General features: G+C 38.8%; 2 protein-coding genes across 3 annotated transcripts in view; both read left to right on the forward strand.

The window, feature by feature from the left end:
- Nucleotides 1–20,361, forward strand: part of LOC129422537 (uncharacterized) — a 681,876-nt gene that overhangs the window by 436,094 nt on the left and 225,421 nt on the right. The gene's annotated exons all lie outside the window — the stretch shown is intronic.
- Nucleotides 9,675–20,361, forward strand: part of LOC129422930 (uncharacterized) — a 41,749-nt gene continuing 31,062 nt past the window's right edge. Inside the window, exon 1 of the mRNA XM_073857935.1 lies at nucleotides 9,675–9,880. Coding sequence (XP_073714036.1) covers nucleotides 9,793–9,880 — 88 coding nt within the window. The 5' untranslated portion in view covers nucleotides 9,675–9,792. The remainder of the gene's footprint in view (nucleotides 9,881–20,361) is intronic.

The following is a 20,361-nucleotide window of genomic DNA, read 5'->3' on the forward strand; positions in this document are numbered from 1 at the left end:
CAACGGAACCCCCGGAAGTAAACAAAAGAAGGATAATACAGCAGACACCTGGACAGACGGCTGCGCGCTGTAATTAAGTCTCCGTGGTTGTTATACATAGTTTGTATACAGCACTCTAGACAAACTGTTCATTTTCAGAATGAATCGCGGATGCGGCTTGAAAACAACAGTTTAATGCGCTACAAACGGCGAAGACAAAAAAATTTCCGAGGCTCCGCCCGCACCTCCTCCAACCCAGGTATGTCCGGGATTTGTCATTGTGCTAATATTGCTAATAGAAACGGTCAACAAACACTTCCTCATCCGATAGTGCACTGCGCAGTTAACTACGGCAACTACTTTTGCAGTTAGGTCGGTTCGATCTCGGATCGTGTTCTCACCAGAAACGAACCGCTCTGGAGTTCGTTTGAAAGCGGACCGAGACCACCTCTGCAAGCTGTTTGGCCTGCTTTTGGTGTGCACCAGAGTTCGATTGCTGCATTCTCACCTGCCCAAACGAACTGCACCAACTGAGCAATCGAACTCTGGTACGATTCAATCGAACTAAACAAGGCAGGTGTGAAAACCCCCTCAGAATGGGAGGTAGGTTAAACCTGAGACAGTGAGGTAAATCAAGCCTGTTTCTGAAGGAGAGGTAACTTATACTCAGAGTCTGTTTCCGGGGTAACTTGTGAACCTAACCTAACCTGGTCGGGAGCAGGTTTTATTTAGTAAACTCAGAGTTTCTGGCAGTCTCCTCCCCTTTTTTAATGAGTAGTGGTGTCTCGTTAGTTTATTTAGTACATTCATTCATCGTGTGGATTTGTATTATGCACACTGTAAAACATTTTTAGCAGTCTTTAAGTTATTATCAAATTGCAAGTCCAAGTCATTTTAACGTACTACTTTATATACTTTATAATAATAATAATATATTTTATTTGTAAAGCACTTTTCATAGTTAAAAACAATCCCAAAGTGCTACAGAGTATAAACAAATTTAAAAGCATGATTATAAACAAAAGTTAAAAACATGAGAGAAAAGATAAAAAGAAACCTTTCTTTAAAGAATCCATGGCTTGAGGAGCCCTTAGGTTGTCTGGAAGAGAATTCCAAAGACGGCTTGATCCCCAATAGTGCGGGGGTTGAAGAAGGGCTTTGTTTTCAGAACGGAGGTTGCGTGAAGAGTTTTGTGTTGAGTAGTTAAGTAGGGGGGTGCTTTCCGTGTATGCATTGATGGGCAAGTAGGATGATTTTATAATTAATCCTGTATGAGACATGGAGCCAGTGGAGTGAGTGAAGGATCAATGTCGATGATAGTGGAATGGTTTGACCAGAGAATGTGATATGGGCTATAGGTGGGCTATAAATTAAGTTTAAACACAAATAATTCAATAAAATTCTGTCTATATACTAGGGCTGGGGAAAAAAACAATTTTTTGATTAATCGTTTTTTAAAACGTGGTCGATTCAGAATCGATTCTCAAAGAGCAGAATTGATTCCCCCCCCCCATATTTTTTCTGCAAACATTGAACATAAGATTAATGTTAATCAAATTATTAGTCTTCTTCACTAGTTGTCACCCTCTTTTTTGCCTTGCGCAATGTTGCCAAGGAGCCTGTCATTCATTTATTCAGTGCTTAAAATGGCGGTTTTAGGTGCTTCATCAACGTTGATGCCACCTTCACATAAAAAGTAAGAGGTATAGAAGCATTTTAGATTTCGCAAGCAAGACGACAACGTTAGTGTTGTGGCTTTTAATTTCTTTTTATTAATTACCCACTTTTAAACTGCTGTTTACTGTTATTTTTTTTTATTAATATAGTATTTGTATCAAATCTATATTCATTGAGTTGAATCGAGAATCCAGTATAATAACCAACCCGAGAATCGAAAATCAAAATCGAAATCGAATAGCTTGTAGAAATTGAATCGATCTGGAACATCTGAATCGATAACCAGCCCTACTATATACTAAAGGTGGATATACCTATAATAGATAGATATCCACACATTCATCCATCCATGATCCGTCATTACACCAATACACTCTCAATCACCCTGAAATTAAAAAAATCCACCATATATCATTAAGGGGGTTGATTCCCCTCCATTTTCCAGGCCTTGACTACTACAGAAGCCACACTTGCATTTGACCACAAGGACTACATCAAGTAAAGTAAGTTTTGATGATAAACTTGGATAAATATATTTGATCTATGGCATTATAGTTTAACTAGCAAATACTAAAATGTGTTTATGCAGTAGCTAGCCAGTAAATCAGATATCTAAATGTAAGTGAGCACTATTATAATAACTATAATTAAAACTGCAAGCAGTGATGGAAGGGCCCTCGCACACATGACACCGCCACGTAGTTGCATAAGAATTAAAGGGAACAGTAGTTAATAGTAGGGCTGTCAAAGAATATTCTAAATTCGAATATATATTCGAATAGTTAAAAAAAAGAATTTTGAATATGAAAATTAATATTCAAATAAATAATTTTTTATAGTCTGCGGTAGGAGAGGCGTGGTTGCCTGCTTTGTGAGTGGGCGCACTAGCGCGCCTGGTTCAGGGACAGGTCACAGTAGTCACATTGTCTGTACAGTTGACGCGTCTTGCATGGAAGATGGCAGAAAGTCGACCGCAGCAGAGAAAGCGATTTTAACCCCCAAAAATCTAAAAAGCTATGTCTGGAAGTACTTTGGATTTTTGTCAGTAGGAGGTAAAATTGTTGAGCCGTGAGATAAAGTTGTTAGCATACCATTCAACCACTAGCATCGTGATGTCACATCTCGAAAATGTGCATCCAAATGAGCATGGCATTTTGTACACACTGCATATTAATTCGTTTGTCACTTCAACTTTTAATGCTTAATCCTGTTCTGTACACACACACTTCAGTAATACAACCGCATTAACTCCCACAAACTGCAGTGACAACCGCGTTTACATAAACTTTGCATAGTGTGTAGCCTACATAACCGAACTGAACAACTAGTAGTTAATTAAGTGTTTAAACGTGCATCATGGACATGACAGGTCTCTCTTCTGAAGAAATAAATTATTACAAGGGGGAAAAGTCTTCTGTATGTGCGGTACAGAGAATGACAGAGGCACAAGCGTTTGCTGCTCAGTGTTGCCAGATATTGCACTAAAAAACAAGATAAATCCAATAATAAACCAAAATAAATCCAAACGCTTTACCTCAAAGATCAAAATATTGGGACTGGCACCTTCACATTTTAACAACACCAAAAACTTGATCGCTTCATGAGCCAAAAGCCATAAACGGTTAAGCGCTAAAATGGTATGTGAGTACAAAAAAGACGAGGACCTGGCAACACTGCAAGAGCGCGCGCAGCCTCACAAATACGTACAATACACAACAACACGACGAGGTTTATTGCAAAACATAATGCTGTTAAATTATTTTCATCAAAGCTGTGAGTGATAAGCACGTGAGACGGCAGACCGTTGCTATGGTTATCTCCGTGTCAATCATCACATTTTCACAATTAAATGCGGTTGTCACTCCTGAAAGTTCGCAGTGTGTACGAGACCACAATGTGTGGAACTCCAGCTAAACAGTCACGTCTTAACACTTACTTTGCATCGCCCGCCACAAGCTATTTGTCTGCAACACGACAAGAGGTCATAACGGAGAAATTAATTTCGTTCATTTGTTTAGGACATGAATCGATCAGTGTCGAGGATGGAGCAGACCTCAGGGAGTTTTGAATATTCGAACGTAATTTTTTAGCAATTTTGACAGCCCTAGTCAATAGGCTTTTAAGAATATAAATATAAGTGAACCATTTAAAAGTGTAGTATAATGTGCCACATTTCCTGTTGCTAATTACAAATGACAGTGAGGTAGCATTGTGTAAGATAGCGTGTGTGTGAGTGTGTGAGTGTGTGAGTGTGTGAGTGAGTGTGTGAGTGTGTGAGTGAGTGTGTGAGTGAGTGTGTGAGTGAGTGTGTGAGTGAGTGTGTGAGTGAGTGTGTGAGTGAGTGTGTGAGTGAGTGTGTGAGTGAGTGAGTGTGTGAGTGAGTGAGTGAGTGTGTGTGTGAGTGTGTGTGTGTGTGAGTGTGTGTGTGAGTGAGTGTGTGAGTGAGTGAGCCTGTGAGTGAGTGAGTGAGTGAGTGAGCCTGTGAGTGAGCCTGTGAGTGAGCCTGTGAGTGAGCCTGTGAGTGAGCCTGTGAGTGAGCCTGTGAGTGAGTGAGTGAGTGAGTGTGTGAGTGAGTGTGTGAGTGTGTGTGTGAGTGAGTGTGTGAGTGTGTGAGTGTGTGAGTGTGTGAGTGTGTGTGTGAGTGAGTGTGTGAGTAAGTGTGTGAGTGAGTGAGTGAGTGAGTGAGTGAGTGAGTCAGTGAGTGAGCGAGAGAGACTATATGTAAATATTGGCACGTATATGTGTTCAGTCCAGGACTCTTATTGATCATTTAAAATGTAGGGTAGATCTGACATTGCATAATCATTGTAAACATGTCACTTCCTGTTGCCAGCTGGTGGCACTATGACCATAAGTGACTATTGGCATGTAGATGTGTTCAATCCTGGACTCTTATTAATCATGTAAAATTTGGGACGGATTGGACATTGCATAATCATTGTAAACATGTCACTTCCTGTTGCCAGCTGGTGGCGCTATGACCATAAGTGATTATTGGCATGTAGATGTGTTCAGTCCAGGACTCTTATAAATCATGTAAAATTTGGGACGGTTTGGACATTGCATAATCATTGTAAACATGTCACTTCCTGTTGCCAGCTGGTGGCGCTTTGACCATAAGTTACTATTGGCATGTATATGTGTTCAGTCCAGGTATCTTATTAATCATGTGAAGTTTGGGACAGATCGGACACTGTATGCCTGAGTTCCAGCAACCTGTTTTATAGCAAAACGTCAAGCTTTGGGGCGCCAGAACAGACACAAATTTTTAGATTCCTTTGCAATTTAGCATCACAAAGGCCTTAAGATGATACTCGCCAAATATAATAATGATCTGATAACAGGGAACTACACTAACTTTTTCCACTGGTGGCACTTGCGCTACCAACTTTTTCAGTTACTGGCGCAAAATATGATTTGGTCGCACATATTTTTTTCAAGTTATATTAAGGCGCTCTGGTTAATAATGAACAATAATGAAACTGTATTGCATACAGATATGCTTTTTATTTTACTTGCCATCTTTTAAACCACATGCCACCTTGTTTTCTTAAACGTTGCAGTCAGTGTTTCCCACAGATCTGAAATTTACTTGGTGGTGGTAACCGGTAAAAAGGGCAATCATTACCCACTGACAAATAATGGTCTACTATACATGTGACGAAGAACTAATAATGTGTGACACAACACAATACTTTGATTTATTGAAAATTAATATTAATTTCACATTATATTTCATTAATCTAAACACTCCAAACTTTCTTTGCCATTAACAAAGCTGACACTGTTTGTCAAAGCACCACGAAAACACTTACTGTTTTTGCACTGATATATGAAGCAATTAGACCCCTTTTATCAAACTCAATATAATACAATACTATGTATAGTATATTAATAGACAGTGCAGGTCTATAGATTATAAATGTGACTGATGTTATGACTGATGTTATAATGGTAATAATTTCTATTAAATAGGCACTTTTACTGCTTCTGCTCTATCTTTCTATCTCTCTCTTGCCGATTTAAAAAGCTTAATCCACTTATTATTTCAATAATATTATTCCACTTATTTTATTTTCAAATCTACTTGCTGTCCAGGTGACAAACTTTACATTGCTTTGCTCGTTTAGTGCAATGGGCTTGACATTAGCACTGCTTTTTTGCTACAATCTGTGCAAACTTAATATGGATATGGTTTTAGAAAATATATGGTTTATTAATAATAAGATTATTAAAAACATGTGAGAAAGAAAACGCAGCGCGTGGTCGTAACAAGAACCATCGCCATAGAAACCGAAGGCACGCTAAACTGCACTCGAGCTTTAGCGCGGGAGCGCTCATGGCCGTTTTCCGATCGACTCGGGTTATAAACTCAATATTAATCAGACTTGGGACCCAAAGTAATTAAACTAGGACCTAACCGGACCCGACAGACCATTTAAAATACAAACCCGGAACCATACGGGTCCCGCGTCCTCAGTGAAGAAAGACCTTTGCTCAAGTTCAGAAACATGGAAGACACTGCGCTTGCTTGCGTCGCGTCGCACCCAATTCATTGAGAAACAGCTGAGCACGCAAACGCACACTGATAGGGAGAGACACGACGTGCTTTCACGCAAAATGAAGCCAAGGTGTTGATGGCTCAGAGCACGTTATAAAACGTATTCTTAAAATCCACATTTCTGTTTTAATAAATGCTTATAGTAAATCATAGTATATTGTCTAAAACATTAGGTAGCACATTTGCGACCCATTAAAAAATAGGGTCGCAACGGCAGTTCAAAAGGTCGCATATGCGACCATTTTGGTCGCAGTGTAGCTCCCTGGATAAAAACTCTAGGAGGAGATAAAGTATGACTGCTGGATATGACAAAAACTCTGAGACCAAAACTCTGACCAAAATCTGAGAAATAATTGAAAATAGGTGACTTCCTGTTTGGTTTAGGGCATTTCTCCAAGAAACTTTTTTGTAGGTCTTGTCATGATACAGAAGCATACCGAAATTCGTACACACATGTTAAACACAGTCCGAGGGCTGCTTCTTTGAATATTTAAGTGGTGCTAAAACATGCCTCTTTAGGTTAGGTTTTAGGTGGTGCTATGACTATAAATGCAAATTTTTATGTAGATGTGTTCAGGTCAGGACTCTTAGCAATCATGTAAAATTTGGGACAGATTGGACATTGTATGCCTAAGTTCCAGCAACTTCCTGTTTCATAGGAAAACATCAAACTTGGTCGGGCCAGAACCAACACAAATTGTTACGTAGAGTCAAATCCTTCGCAATTTAGCATCACCAAGGCTTTAAGATAACACTCACCAAATATGAAGATGGTCCAATGAAATCTATAGGGGGAGTTTGTTAAAGTATGACGCCTGGAAATGACAAAAACTGCCCCCAGTTCACAAAATTATAAAATATAATATAAATAATATAAATATCTCCGAATAGCTGACTTCCTGTTTGGTTTATGGCTTCGCTCCAGGAGACTTTTTTGTAGGTCTTGTCATGCAACGGAAGTGTACCGAATTTCGTAATTGTACGTCAAACACAGTCCGAGGGCTGCTTCGTTGAAAATTTGTAGGTGGAGCTATAGAGCCATTTTCCCACGCCTAATTCCAAAGCCTACACCACATGTACATTTTCACCACCCTTGACATCTGTGCAAAATTTAATTAGTTTTTGGGCATGTTGAGGCCCTCTAAAGTCCCGCTGAATTCGGAGGAAGATAATAATAAATATAGCTGCAAGCAGCGATGGCGGGCCCTCACACGTTTATTTACCGCAACATGGTGCCTCAGAGAAAACAATGCAGGGTGGGCAAGTGCATCAAGTGGGTTAATATCAGTGGGCTATTTAATGTTGTTACTGACCCATTTGGGTACTGTAGGTAAAACAAACCCCACATTTTAGACAAACGGGGGCACTAGTGAGCGACTTAAGAGACACACCTATGTCTGACCTGTTAGTCCACACTTACCAGTTGACAACTTTTCCCGGTGAGAGGGTTCAACACCCACACTTTTTCTGCAGTTTTGCAAGAACCCCTTACTAAAGTCGCTCCTCCGTTTCTCTGGCCGCTCTGTGTCAGCTGCGCTATGCTGCCTCCTCTCCCCCTCCCCTCTCAAACATGACGCCGGCTTTGAGTGTTCCCGGCTGATGATTGGCTGTTCTGCCTTAAGTCCCGCCTCTCTTGGTGTGTTAGATTGATCGGTCAGCTCGCGCTGAGGAGGCGGGAACTTATGTTTATTTACATCACCCTATTTCAGGTAGGCTACTTTGAATGAGTGTTTAAAAACGTTATTAAACACTTTAATTAACTCTATGTATGCTTTTGAGGTTTTTGAATAAGCTTGATATGTGTTTGGGACTAATGCTAATTGAGTTAAATTCAGCAGCTGGCTAAATTCGGTCATGTAGTTAGTAGACTATGTGGCATGCAATGTATAACCTATGATGAAGAAGGCAGGGAATTGACGAGGATGAGGGACAAATTGCAATTGTTAAGCAGCGTATTTATGAGTTTATTGCTAGTGCAATTGATTTTGATATTTTGAGCATTGTTTGTTGATTAGCTGAATACTTTGTTAATACTACCGGTTGTGTATGATTGTACTTGTTGAGGAGAAAAAAAAGGAGAAATGATGACATAGTTCTTCAACAGGTATGCAAACAATGAAAGAAAAGTGTAGCCTATATTATTTAAATGTAAAAACGGTAAATTGTTACATTATTTAGACCACCAGAGAAAAAGCTTTTCAGGGCACAAGTAAGCAAAATTTAGCAGTCACAGTCCCGTCAGACCCATGTCACTATCAAGTTTACCACTATCAATAAGATACAGAAAAGAAAGAGGCAGGAGAAGATTGACACCTTTTTTAAGAGAAATCCTGTAAGTTGAAAGCTGAAAGTTGATAATGTTGACATTAAACAACAGTAGCCTATTACCATTATATATTGTTGCATTAATTTAATACATTACTTTTCAAATTTCACTAAGGTTTGCTAGTACCACAGCCTTATTCCTTTATGACTGCACCGTTGTTTAGGAGAGGAGGTTGCTGGAGGCATCAGTTTAAGAGAGAGCACAGGAAGGTTCACAGGTGAGCAATGAAAAATGAATGTTACAGTTTGAGAAAGAAGTCTATGAAGGAACAAAGGGTGTGTTTGTGTCATGGGTGGTGCTTAATTCCATCCCAGGTGCACGTACGTGTGTTTTTGGTGTGTTTATGTCAAATGTAAAATGTTATCCATCCCCCACACTTTTGAAAAGCTTGCTACGCCCCTGCTCACACCCCGGTGTGCTCGGGCCCTAATAATGCTTATAATGATTTTGTGATACACACTGAAGGAAAAAATTAAAGTTCTACTTACAGTTAAATCAGTCAAGATGTCATTTTTTAAATTTGTATTACCTTGCATACATGTCTGCTTATGACCAAACCAAAAGTATGTTTATTTATGTTTGTATATGATATAGTTTATAGAAATTTCCCCAAATTTAAAATAAAAATTTGAGAAAGAAAATGGTGTTCTTTACTTTTCCCACAGCGTCCACAGATCAAAAGTAAATAAAATAATATAAATTTGTTTTTGTAATCTGGTTGGGTCCTAAATAATTTTCAATGCAGGAAAACCCCTCTGCAATAATCAGATGATGTCTGCATCATTTTACTTTGACATGTGTAAATAACTTTTATTCAAAACCTTAATCGCCCAATCAAAATGTTTATTCAAATTAATTGAAAAAAGGTAGAATCACATAGGTCTACACCAAACATAAGATTCAGATCTGTAATTAATGTGTTAGAAGAAAACAAGTAAATTATTACACCCCCATAACAGAAAAGCCAATCTTAGTATAACACGAGGGTCAACGTTAGAAATTAAACAATTATGTATTTTAAATAAAATTACAGAAGTGAAACATTAAAAAAAGTCTGAAACAGATGGTGAATGTTTTACTGACATTAAATGTTTTAATGCATCGTCTTTCATTTCTAGTTCACACCCATAGAGTGAAAGTGATTGAGATCTTCAGTGAAGCTCCTCCTACAACAATCCACCAATAAATGCTTGAGTCAAACACACAGAGAAATCACTTCATGTGTGACAACTGAAATCTTCATGATATAATGTTGATGCTGGTGAAAGAGGAGCTTGAGAAGATGACAGATCCACAACCATGCAGAATAAAGGATGAAGATACTGAGAAACAAATAGGTTGGTGGCTATTTATCATTCTTTATCTTTGAGGGTTAAGGAATAATCATAAAAACAGAAATTTGGCATTGAGAAACATGTGGGGGAAATAAAGTAAAATCCATAAAATGATAACTTTCTACATCTATAGACGGTTTTAGAATTAATAACATAAACAAGCGGCTTTAGTGGTCAACACGTAACTTCAGGTAAACTCCGCTAGGAATAAATAACAACAAAGTACTTTTAACGTAGTTTATTTATATAACAAGCAAAATAAACAACACATAGATTACCTAGGACGGGGGTTTTCAAACTTTTTGTGTGTGTGGACCACTATTTGTAATCAAAAATTTTCGTGGACCACCTCATAATACTCATTATAAAATATGGCCTATTTTAGTACTCACACAATAACTTGACAATTTAATTTAAAATGTATATCAATATTCTTATATCAATATTATTTATATACATATTCTCAGTGTTGGGAAAGTTCACTTTCTACATGAACTAGTTCAGTTCACAGTTCACAAGTTTTAAAATGAACTACTTCAGTTCATAGTTAATATTTAAAACACTGAAGCTAAATGCGTCAGATTTCATCTTCATATCCTTGGATAAATCCTCACCCAACCAGGGTTTACATTAGCATTGACTGTCTTTTAATTTTTGTATTTGCTTGCACATACCTTGAAAGTCTAGCCAGGTGGGGACCTCACCCCGGGCGAGAAGCGCTGAGATGAATTGCGTTTATGACAATTTACATGTATTTCACACCACACGTGCACGTTAAATATCGTTAGCTATTCAAAGTCTATTTCAAGATCCAGAATATGCGTTAACAGCCTATGTTAATCGTTAACGATTTAAGACAAATATGATGTTATTTAATATTAAACTATTTGAGTGGCGCGGCAGAAATTTCAGCAGCGTCTGTGTTGTTCTGATGATGCATGCAGCGTGACTGGTGAACACTGACTGGTGTTTTTCCGCTACACATTAAGGCCTGTTTACAGTGTGTTTTAGTCGGGTTTTCGCCTGAAAGAATATAGAAATCTGGCACCCTATTGAACGACGTTAAACTGAGAGAGCTTGCCGTTCACAGTAACATTAATTAGGCAGTAATATTACGTTCAGTTCACGTTCAACTTTTGTTCAATGAACTCATTTAGGCACAACACTGCATATTCTTAAAATATACATATTCTTATTTTGCCTTTACACGGACCACCTGCAGTAACCTCACGGACCACTAGTGGTCCGCGGACCACAGTTTGGGAATGCCCGACCTAGGAAACCTAGAAAAACCTAGAAAAAATTGTTATTTTCAACAAGGTATTTCCATGTAGTTGTTTTAAGCATGTCTCATAAAGACTAATTCAGCCTATACATAAAGCATGTATACTGGCAAAACTGAATCTGAATACCATGTTCACCAAAATATTGTTCTAAAAAATAAACAAATAACCATGTTTGAAAACTAACCATGTTTTTTTTGTGGTAAAAGTGTAATAACCATGTTTTTTGGTGTATTGATTACTATTAGCAAAACCATCCTTTGTCTTAATAAAAACAAGACAGAAGTTGTGTTTGGTCGTCCCAGGGACTTGAGTGCCTGTGTTGAGACACTTGGTAACCTTGGGTCACACACTCGTCCATTTATCAAGAATCCATGAGTTATTTTTGGTAGTGTTTTTAAATTTGGATTAAAATACGTATTTGAAATACAAAACAGTATTTTGTATTTTAAAGCCTTTGGAAAAATGAAATGTAATTTGTATTTAAATACATTTAAGATGAGTATTTTTGTATTTTTAAAATACTCAAATTACTTAGCCAGTCAACCAGTCAGGGTGCTGTTTTCATGCATCAACTAGTTCAGACCAGACATGACAGAAGTTGCCCATCATTGTGAAATCCTCCCTTCTGTCGTCTGATTGGTCTGATTGCTTTTTCGCATGGACTTTTGGGTTGGTAAAGTGCACAAAGCCTGCTGCAGTGCAGGCTTCGCCGAATACCTCATCAAGTGTTGAAAGGGGGCGGAGATGAGCACACTTCGGAGTGTACAGATGGGACACCCTAAGGACTCGTAGACTAAGCGAGCATGCGCAGTGGTTGTTTTTAAATGTGCTATATAAATAAAATTCAAATTCTACAGGAGCTGATGGATGGCGATCGTGCACCCTCTACGCTTTAAGTCGACATGGTGGCTATAGCAGCGATTACACTCCTATAGCCGACCATTCTATTGGGAAACATGATTTTATTGACAAGTTTCTCAGAGCTCATAGGCTGAACCCACAGCAACCGCACACGGCCCCATCTTGGGACCTATCAACGGTCCCCGTCGAGCCCCTCGAACAGTTGTACCTGCGAGCCCTCTCGTTTAAAACCGCTTTTCTGGTCGTGCTTGTATCAGTTTAATGGGTGGGTGATTTACACTTTTTTTCCATTGACCCTGCGTCTATGGAGTTTGGCCCTAACGATTGCAAAGCGATTCATAGACCAAAAACGCAGGGTATGTTCCTAAAGTTTTGTCTATGCCATTTAGAGTTCAAGTGGTTTCATCACTCAGCTTCCCCACGGGGGACGGTGAACAACCGAACCAAACACGCTCTGCCCCATCAGAGCCCTGAGAACTGACACAAACCACTCTTCCATAAGTCAGATCAGCTGTTCGTGAGTTTCGCGAAACAGTCATTCAGTATGCCTATCACTAAACCGGGGCATCTAAATGGATTGTCGAAGCCATCACATTGGCATACGCTTCCCTGAATGAGCAGTGCCCCTCGGTTTAAAAGCCCACTCTACGTGAGGAATGGCTTCATCATGGACATGGTCTACAGGGACTTCTATCTCATTATTTGTGATGCAGCCGGCTGATCCTTGCCGTCCATATTCATCAGATTTTACAGCCTGCACATTCCTACATTACAAACGCAGGTCCTGTCAGCTTAAACTATTCACCTTACATTTACATTGCGCATGGATGGCTCACCTGTATTCAGTTTGTGATGCGTCTGGTTGATCCTCGCTGTTCACAGTCATCAGATTTTGCAGCCTGCACGAATGCAGGACCTTTCAGCTAACCATTTCATCCTTACATTCACGATGCGCATGAATAGCTCACCTATGTACACGCTATGTTATTTAAATGGTGCTTACACTTAAGCTTATGGACGTGTAGCTTCTCTTTTTAAAGATGTCTATCAATGTAAGCAAGTGTCATTTGGGAATTACCCATCTTTTGAATATCTAGGTATTGTGTTGAAAGGTACCCCACGCATTCTACTTATCATTATTTACAGGCCTCCAAAATACTCTCCAGCATTTGTTGAGGACTTTACAGAACTGTTATCAATGATTTCCTCAGAGTTTGACTTTTTTGCTCTTGCTGGAGATTTTAACATTCACATAGATAAGCCAGACAGTATTATGGCAAAAGATGTCACAGCTGTTTTAAATACGTTTGATCTGACTCAACATGTACATGGACCCACACACAATCGTGGACACACTCTAGATTTAATTATCAGTAAGGGTTTAAACATCTCAGCCTTCGTGCTTTCAGTGTGGAACTAGGCAAAGCTAGACAGACCTTCTTTTCAAATATTATAAACAAAAACATAAATAACACACGCACTCTTTTTGCTACTATAGAGAGACTAACAACCCCCCCCAAGTCACATTCCAAGTGAAATGCTCTCAGACAGCAAATGTAGTGAGTTTGCTAACTTCTTCTCTGAGAAAATCAATAATATCAGAAAGGTGATCTGCACATCCTTGAGTTGCGCCGGGGTCAGACAAATCAGACCACAACATCAGAAAGTAGTTACGATGTCTGATTTCGAAGCAGTTGATGGTAAAATTTTGGAAGAAACAGTACAGCATCTTAAAACATCAACCTGCGCCCTTGACACACTCCCAACATCTTTTTTCAAAAGTGTCTTTAACTGTTTAGAAGCAGATCTCCTAAAAGTGGTAAATTCATCACTTAACTCTGGGACTTTTCCAAACTCCCTTAAAACTGCAGTTGTTAAGCCCCTCCTGAAAAAGAGCAACCTAGATAACACTGTATTGAGCAACTACAGACCAATCTCAAATCTTCCTCAAATCTTCCAAGATCATTGAAAAAGTTGTTTTCAATCAGCTGAACAAATTCTTAATTTCTAATGGTTACTTTGACATTTTTCAATCTGGTTTCAGACCACACCACAGTACAGAGACAGCGCTCATAAAGATAATAAATGATATTCGCCTCAATACAGACACAGGCAAACTATCAGTGCTGGTGCTACTCGACCTCAGTGCTGCTTTTGACACTGTCGATCACAACATACTTCTTGACAGGCTGGAAAACTGGGTCGGGCTTTCTGGGATGGTCCTAAAATGGTTCAGGTCATACTTAGAAGGGAGAGGTTATTATGTAATTATAGGTGGCCATAAATCTGAGTGGACATCCATGACATGCGGAGTCCCGCAAGGCTCAATTCTAGCGCCACTCCTGTTCAACCTGTATATGCTCCCACTAAGCCAAATAATGAGAGAGAACCAAATTGCCTATCACAGTTATGCAGATGACACTCGGATCTACTTAGCTCTATCCCCTAATGACTACAGCCCCATTGACTCCCTGTGCAAATGCATTGATGAAGTTAACAGTTGGATGTGCCAAAACTTTCTTCAGTTAAACAAAGAGAAAACTGAAGTCATTGCGTTTAAAAACAAAGATGAAGTTCTCAAGGTGAATGCATACCTTGACGCTAGGGGTCAAACAACTAAAAATCAAGTCAGGAATCTTGGTGTGATTCTGGAGTCGGACCTTAGTTTCAGTAGTCATGTCAAAGCAATAACTAAATCAGCATACTATCATCTCAAAAATATCGCAAGAATTAGATGCTTTGTTTCCAGACAAGACTTAGAGAAACTTGTGCATGCTTTTATCACCAGCAGGGTGGATTATTGTAATGGCCTCCTCACTGGCCTTCCCAAAAAGACCATAAGACAGCTCCAGCTCATTCAGAACGCTGCTGCCAGGATTCTGAGCAGAACCAGAAAATATGAACATATCACACCAGTCCTCAGGTCGCTACACTGGCTACCAGTTACATTTAGGATTGATTTTAAAGTATTATTAATGGTATATAAATCACTCAATGGACTAGGACCTCAATACATTGCTGATATGCTCATTGAATATAAACCTATCAGATCACTCAGATCATTAGGATCACATCAGCTAGAAATACCAAGGGTTCACTCAAAGCAAGGAGAGTCAGCTTTTAGCTATTATGCCAGTCGCAGCTGGAACCAGCTTCCAGAAGAGATCAGATGTGCTCCAACAGTAGCCACATTCAAATCCAGACTCAAAACACATCTGTTTAGCTATGCATTTACTGAATGAGCACTATGCTGCGTCCGAACTGATTGCACTATATTTTATATGCACTATTTTAATTATTTTTATTTCTCTTGTTTTTATTTTTATTTTTAACAGTTTTATACTGTATTCCTGTTTTATTATTTTTCATACATTTAAACAGTTTTTGTTAAAATCACATTTATTTTCTTTTAATTGATATTTAAAACTGATGTATATTTGATTTTTTGTTTTCTCATTTCTATGTAAAGCACTTTGAATGACCTCTGTGTATGAAATGTGCTATACAAATAAACTTGCCTTGCCTTGCCTTGCCTTGCCTTCGCGTCAAGCTCACTATACACTGTACACTATTATTCACTATAGATTTTCTCAGTTTAAAGCTGCAGTCCAGTCCAACACAGTTAATCTCATCGTTATACAGTAAAGAAATCACTTCAAGAATAAAAACATGGTGTTTTGTTGTGAACCAGTACAAAGACAAAAAGATTGCCCAATCTATAAGCATAGACAGTCCACAGAAAAATTCAATTCTATTTTATTTATAAAGCGCTTTTTACAATTGTTTAATTATTTCAAATTGTTTCAGGTTCGAGGACGAGACAGGGAAAAAGAAACAAAATCCTGTTAGTGTAGGAGCCGCTCTCTTGTAATGCAAGTGTCATACAGTATAATGGTTGAATATCTGCTCGGTAAATATACTTATGCCGCAATAGTTAAAAAATGAGTTAAAGACTAATACTATGCACCTTCTTCCAGCCTACAATGAAATCATTATGTACAATTTGCAACGTACATTGATGATTTTCCCGAATTATTTAAAAGAACCGCCCTTCCATATTTTTGCATTATCCATATATAAATGCACACGCAACACTCTCCCTCCTCCCAAAGGGAACGCCTGTTAAACGTGCTCACGAGACAGAGAGAGAGCATGCAGGAGCTCAGTTCTTCTCTTTGCTCTGTTTACAAGTTGCTGTCGGCATGTTTACCGTGTCTGTGCGGTTCGTGACTTGTGCCAGGGCAAGCATCGCTAATCATAGCTTACATCAACTTTTACTAGCAGTGATTTTAAATGGATTTCTCCAAATAGCATGACAAATGTACCTTTCCAGTAGAAACTTGGCGTTGGAAGCCCAACCTGTCCTATTAGCTCACGCCAGCGTGTGAAATAGTCTCCCATAAACACTCTGGTCTTGTTTCTTTCTTTATAGTCCTTTCTCTTCTTGTCATACAATTCGTAGACACTTTTTCTCTTGCGACATTTTGAAACGCGACCTTCAATGAATGGTTGAAACCGTAGCAGAACACACATACACGTGAAAGTGCGCATGTGCAGAAAGCGAACCTAGAGGCGAGCACGTACGACGGTTATACGTCAACATATAATTAGAATGATTGACATCTGGGATGACCAATAACAGAGGTGATCCACCCGGAAAACGAAAATCTTCAGCTATACCTTTAATATTTTCTTAATATTAGTTTAAGTAATGTGGCCAAAGCCGCCTAAAAATGGCCTAACAATGCCCATGGTGATCAACACTGCAAATGTTTGTCATATTTTATTTAATATTGCCAACACTATTCATAGATAATGCTATTTTCACTAAAATTATGAGGTGCATAAGCTCAGATTAATTAGGCATATGATTACAGTGTTTCCCACAGATCTGAAATTTACTTGTGGTGGTAGCTCGTGAAAAGGGCAATCATTATATCCACCGACAAAAAATGTTCTACTATACATGTGACAAAGAACTAATAATGTGTGACACAACACAATACTTTGATTTATTAAACATTAATATTAATTTCACATTATAGTTCATTAATCTAACCACCCCAAACTTGCTTTGCCATAAACAAAGCTGACACTGTTTGTTAAAGCACCACGAAAACACTTTGTTTTTGCACTGATATATGAAGCAATTTGATGCCCCCTTTTATCAAACTCAATTATATACAATACTATGTACAGTATATTAATAGACAGTGCAGGTCTATAGATTATAAATGTGACTGATGCTATAATGTTAATAATTTCTATTAGTTAGGCACTTTTACTGCTTCTGCTTTCTATTTCTCTTTTGCCGATTAAAAAAAGCTTAATCCACTCATTATTTCAGATTTAAAAGTACTTGCTGTCCCGATGACAGACTTTACATTCCAGCTTTGCGTTTTTTATATCCTGAGTCAGCTAGACCTTTGCTCATTCAGTATTAGCACTGCTTTTTGCTACAATCTCTGTGCAAACTGTTTAGATTTTAGTAAAGATATGGTCTATTAATTGTAAGATTATAAAAAAATGGGATAAAGAAAAAATGAAGCGGCGCGTGGTCGTGACAAGAGCCAGCTGTTATCGCCAAAGAAACCGGAGGCACGCTGAAACAGCACTCGAGCTTTGCGCTAGCGGCCGTTCTCCGATCGACTCGGGTTTTACACACAATATTAATCAGACTTGGGACCCGAAGTAATGAACTAGGACCGACCCGGCTGACCATTTAAAATATAAACCCGGAACCGTACGGGTCCCGCGTCCTCAGTGAAGAAAGACCTCTAATGGTAAAACTCTGCTCAAGTTCAGAAACATGAAAGGATACAATGTGAAACTGAGGTTGCTTCGCATCGCACCCAATTCATTGAGAAACAGAGAGCACGTGAACGGACACTCAACGGGAGAGACACACCGTGCTTGCACGCAAAATGAAGCCAACTTGGATGCTATAAACACATATGCACATAAGCATATGGGAACATTTTGGTCGCAGTGTAGTTCCCTGGCTGCTCAGTTACCTCAGTATGTGCTGCAGTTGATCCAGTTTGCCGCGCTGGATGATGAGTTTATGACGCGTGCATCATCTTCACGGTCACCCGGCCCCCACCTTTCTATCGCTCGCGCTCTCTCTCTCTCTCTCCAAAACACGGGTCATCCAGTTGAGTTCAGAAAATACGGAAATTCGTAAAGTGATTTTTTTTACCTGGGCGGGTCGCAATTTACCTGGGCGCACCGCCCAAGTAAAGCCTATGTATGGGAAACACTGGATTAATTATTCCTAACTGAAAGAAAACAAGTTGACAAAAAGATAGAATCCAATGTTTGGTGATATTGGAAACACCAGAAGTGTTATAGGGTTTTGAACAAAGCACAAGAGTTAAACTACAAGAGCAGAAATTAACAATACAAATGACATCATGTACCTCACATTAAAAATAACATGGATACATGACAATCTCAAATGTGTTTATCAATATGAACTATTTACTGTCTTCATTTTAGATATGATGGAAGTGAAAGAAGAGAGTCAATCTGAAGTGGATGAGAAACATCAGATTGTAAAAATAAACCATAATGTTTCACAGAAAGAAACTCTGAAGACAGAAGACATAAAGTGTGAAAATAGTTTCAGTGAAGAAGAACGCCCTGAAGATCACAAAAGGACTCACAGTGAAGAGAAACCTTTCAAATGTCAACAGTGTGAAAAGAGTTTCACTTTTCAATCGAGCCTTAGCAAGCACAAGAAAGCTCACATGGTGGGAAAGCAACACGTGTGCCAGCATTGTGACAAGAGTTTCCCATATAAAAGTGGACTTAAGATACACGCAAGACTTCACACTGGAGAGAGACCTTACACTTGTCATCTGTGTGGAAATAGTTTCACAAGTAAAGGTGTTCTTAAGAAACACGTGAGAATTCACACTGAAGAGAAACCTTTCACTTGTCATCTGTGTGAAAAGAGTTTCAGTAATAAAAGTAACCTTAAGCGTCACACAAGAATTCACACTGGAGAGAAACTATTCACGTGTCATCTGTGCGGAAACAGTTTCAGAAATAAAAGTAACCTTAAGTTTCACACAAGAATTCACACTGGAGAGAAACCGTTCACATGCCATGAGTGTAAAAAAAGTTTCAGAAGTAAGAGTACCCTAACAGCACACATGAAAGTTCACACTGCAGAAAAACCATTCATATGTCATCTTTGTGGAAAAGGTTTTAAAACGAAACGTGACCTTAATAGACACGTGAGTATTCACTCTGGAGAGAAACCGTTCACTTGTCATCACTATGGAAAGAGTTTTACAACTGCAGGTGAACTTAAGAAACATTTGAGCACTCACACTGAAGAGAAACCGTTCACATGCCATGAGTGTAAAAAGTGTTGCAAAGCAAAAGCTGCCCTTAACAAACACATGAGAATCCACACTCGATAGAAACCATTCATGTGTCAACAGTGTGGATACGACAACAAAGTTTAGAAATCAGCTGAGGTCTTATTAATAAAACTGTCTGGAGGATCTTTACTAAAAGTCTACATGTGCACAAAAGCCAAAAATGGCGTACGGCTAAAAAGATTGAGACCGTTTCTCAATCTGTGTTCTTGGGCCACGACTGATGACCTTTCACAAGTACTGTTCCAATTCCAAGTTCACATCCAAGCCAAGTTCACTTAACATCCCCAGATGCATCACAATGTGACTTGTGTGGACTTATGACAGCCAAGTTTCCCAGAATGCATTTCACGTCAACGGCAATGAAGCTTAAAACCTGCACAATATTCAAAATATTACTCTTTCTGTGTCATAAAATGTAGCCGTTTAGTCGAGAATATAGATGAATAAACTTCAAATCTGTGGTCGGTTAGTACAGATAGGACCTATATTAAAAATTCCTCTGATGATTTTGAATATTTGGGTTCAAGTTGATCAGCGGGCAGTCAGTGCCATGTACACTGCCAAGGGCAGATTCATCACTGCAAGTCCTTCTGAAATTTGCTGCTGGCTCATTGCAGCTGCTCTGCCCTTCAGTGTCTGATGGACAAACATGAAATATTTCTGTAGCGGTAAACAAGATTCCAGATTTCCAATGATATCCCTTGTTTCTTAAAGGTCACGTTCTTCCTGATCCCATTTTTAAACCTTAGTTAGTGTGTAATATTGCTATAATAGTATAAATAATACCTTTAAAATGATAAAGCTCAAAGTTCACTGCCAGGCGATATACAGTTGAAAGAAAAAGTATGTGAACCCTTTGGGCTTACTTGGATTTCTTCATAAGTTGGTCATAAAATGTGTTCTGATCTTCATCTAAGTCACAACAATAGAGAACCATTCTAGCCCA

This window comes from Misgurnus anguillicaudatus, chromosome 19 (assembly GCF_027580225.2).
Source record: "Misgurnus anguillicaudatus chromosome 19, ASM2758022v2, whole genome shotgun sequence".
NCBI lineage: Eukaryota > Metazoa > Chordata > Actinopteri > Cypriniformes > Cobitidae > Misgurnus > Misgurnus anguillicaudatus.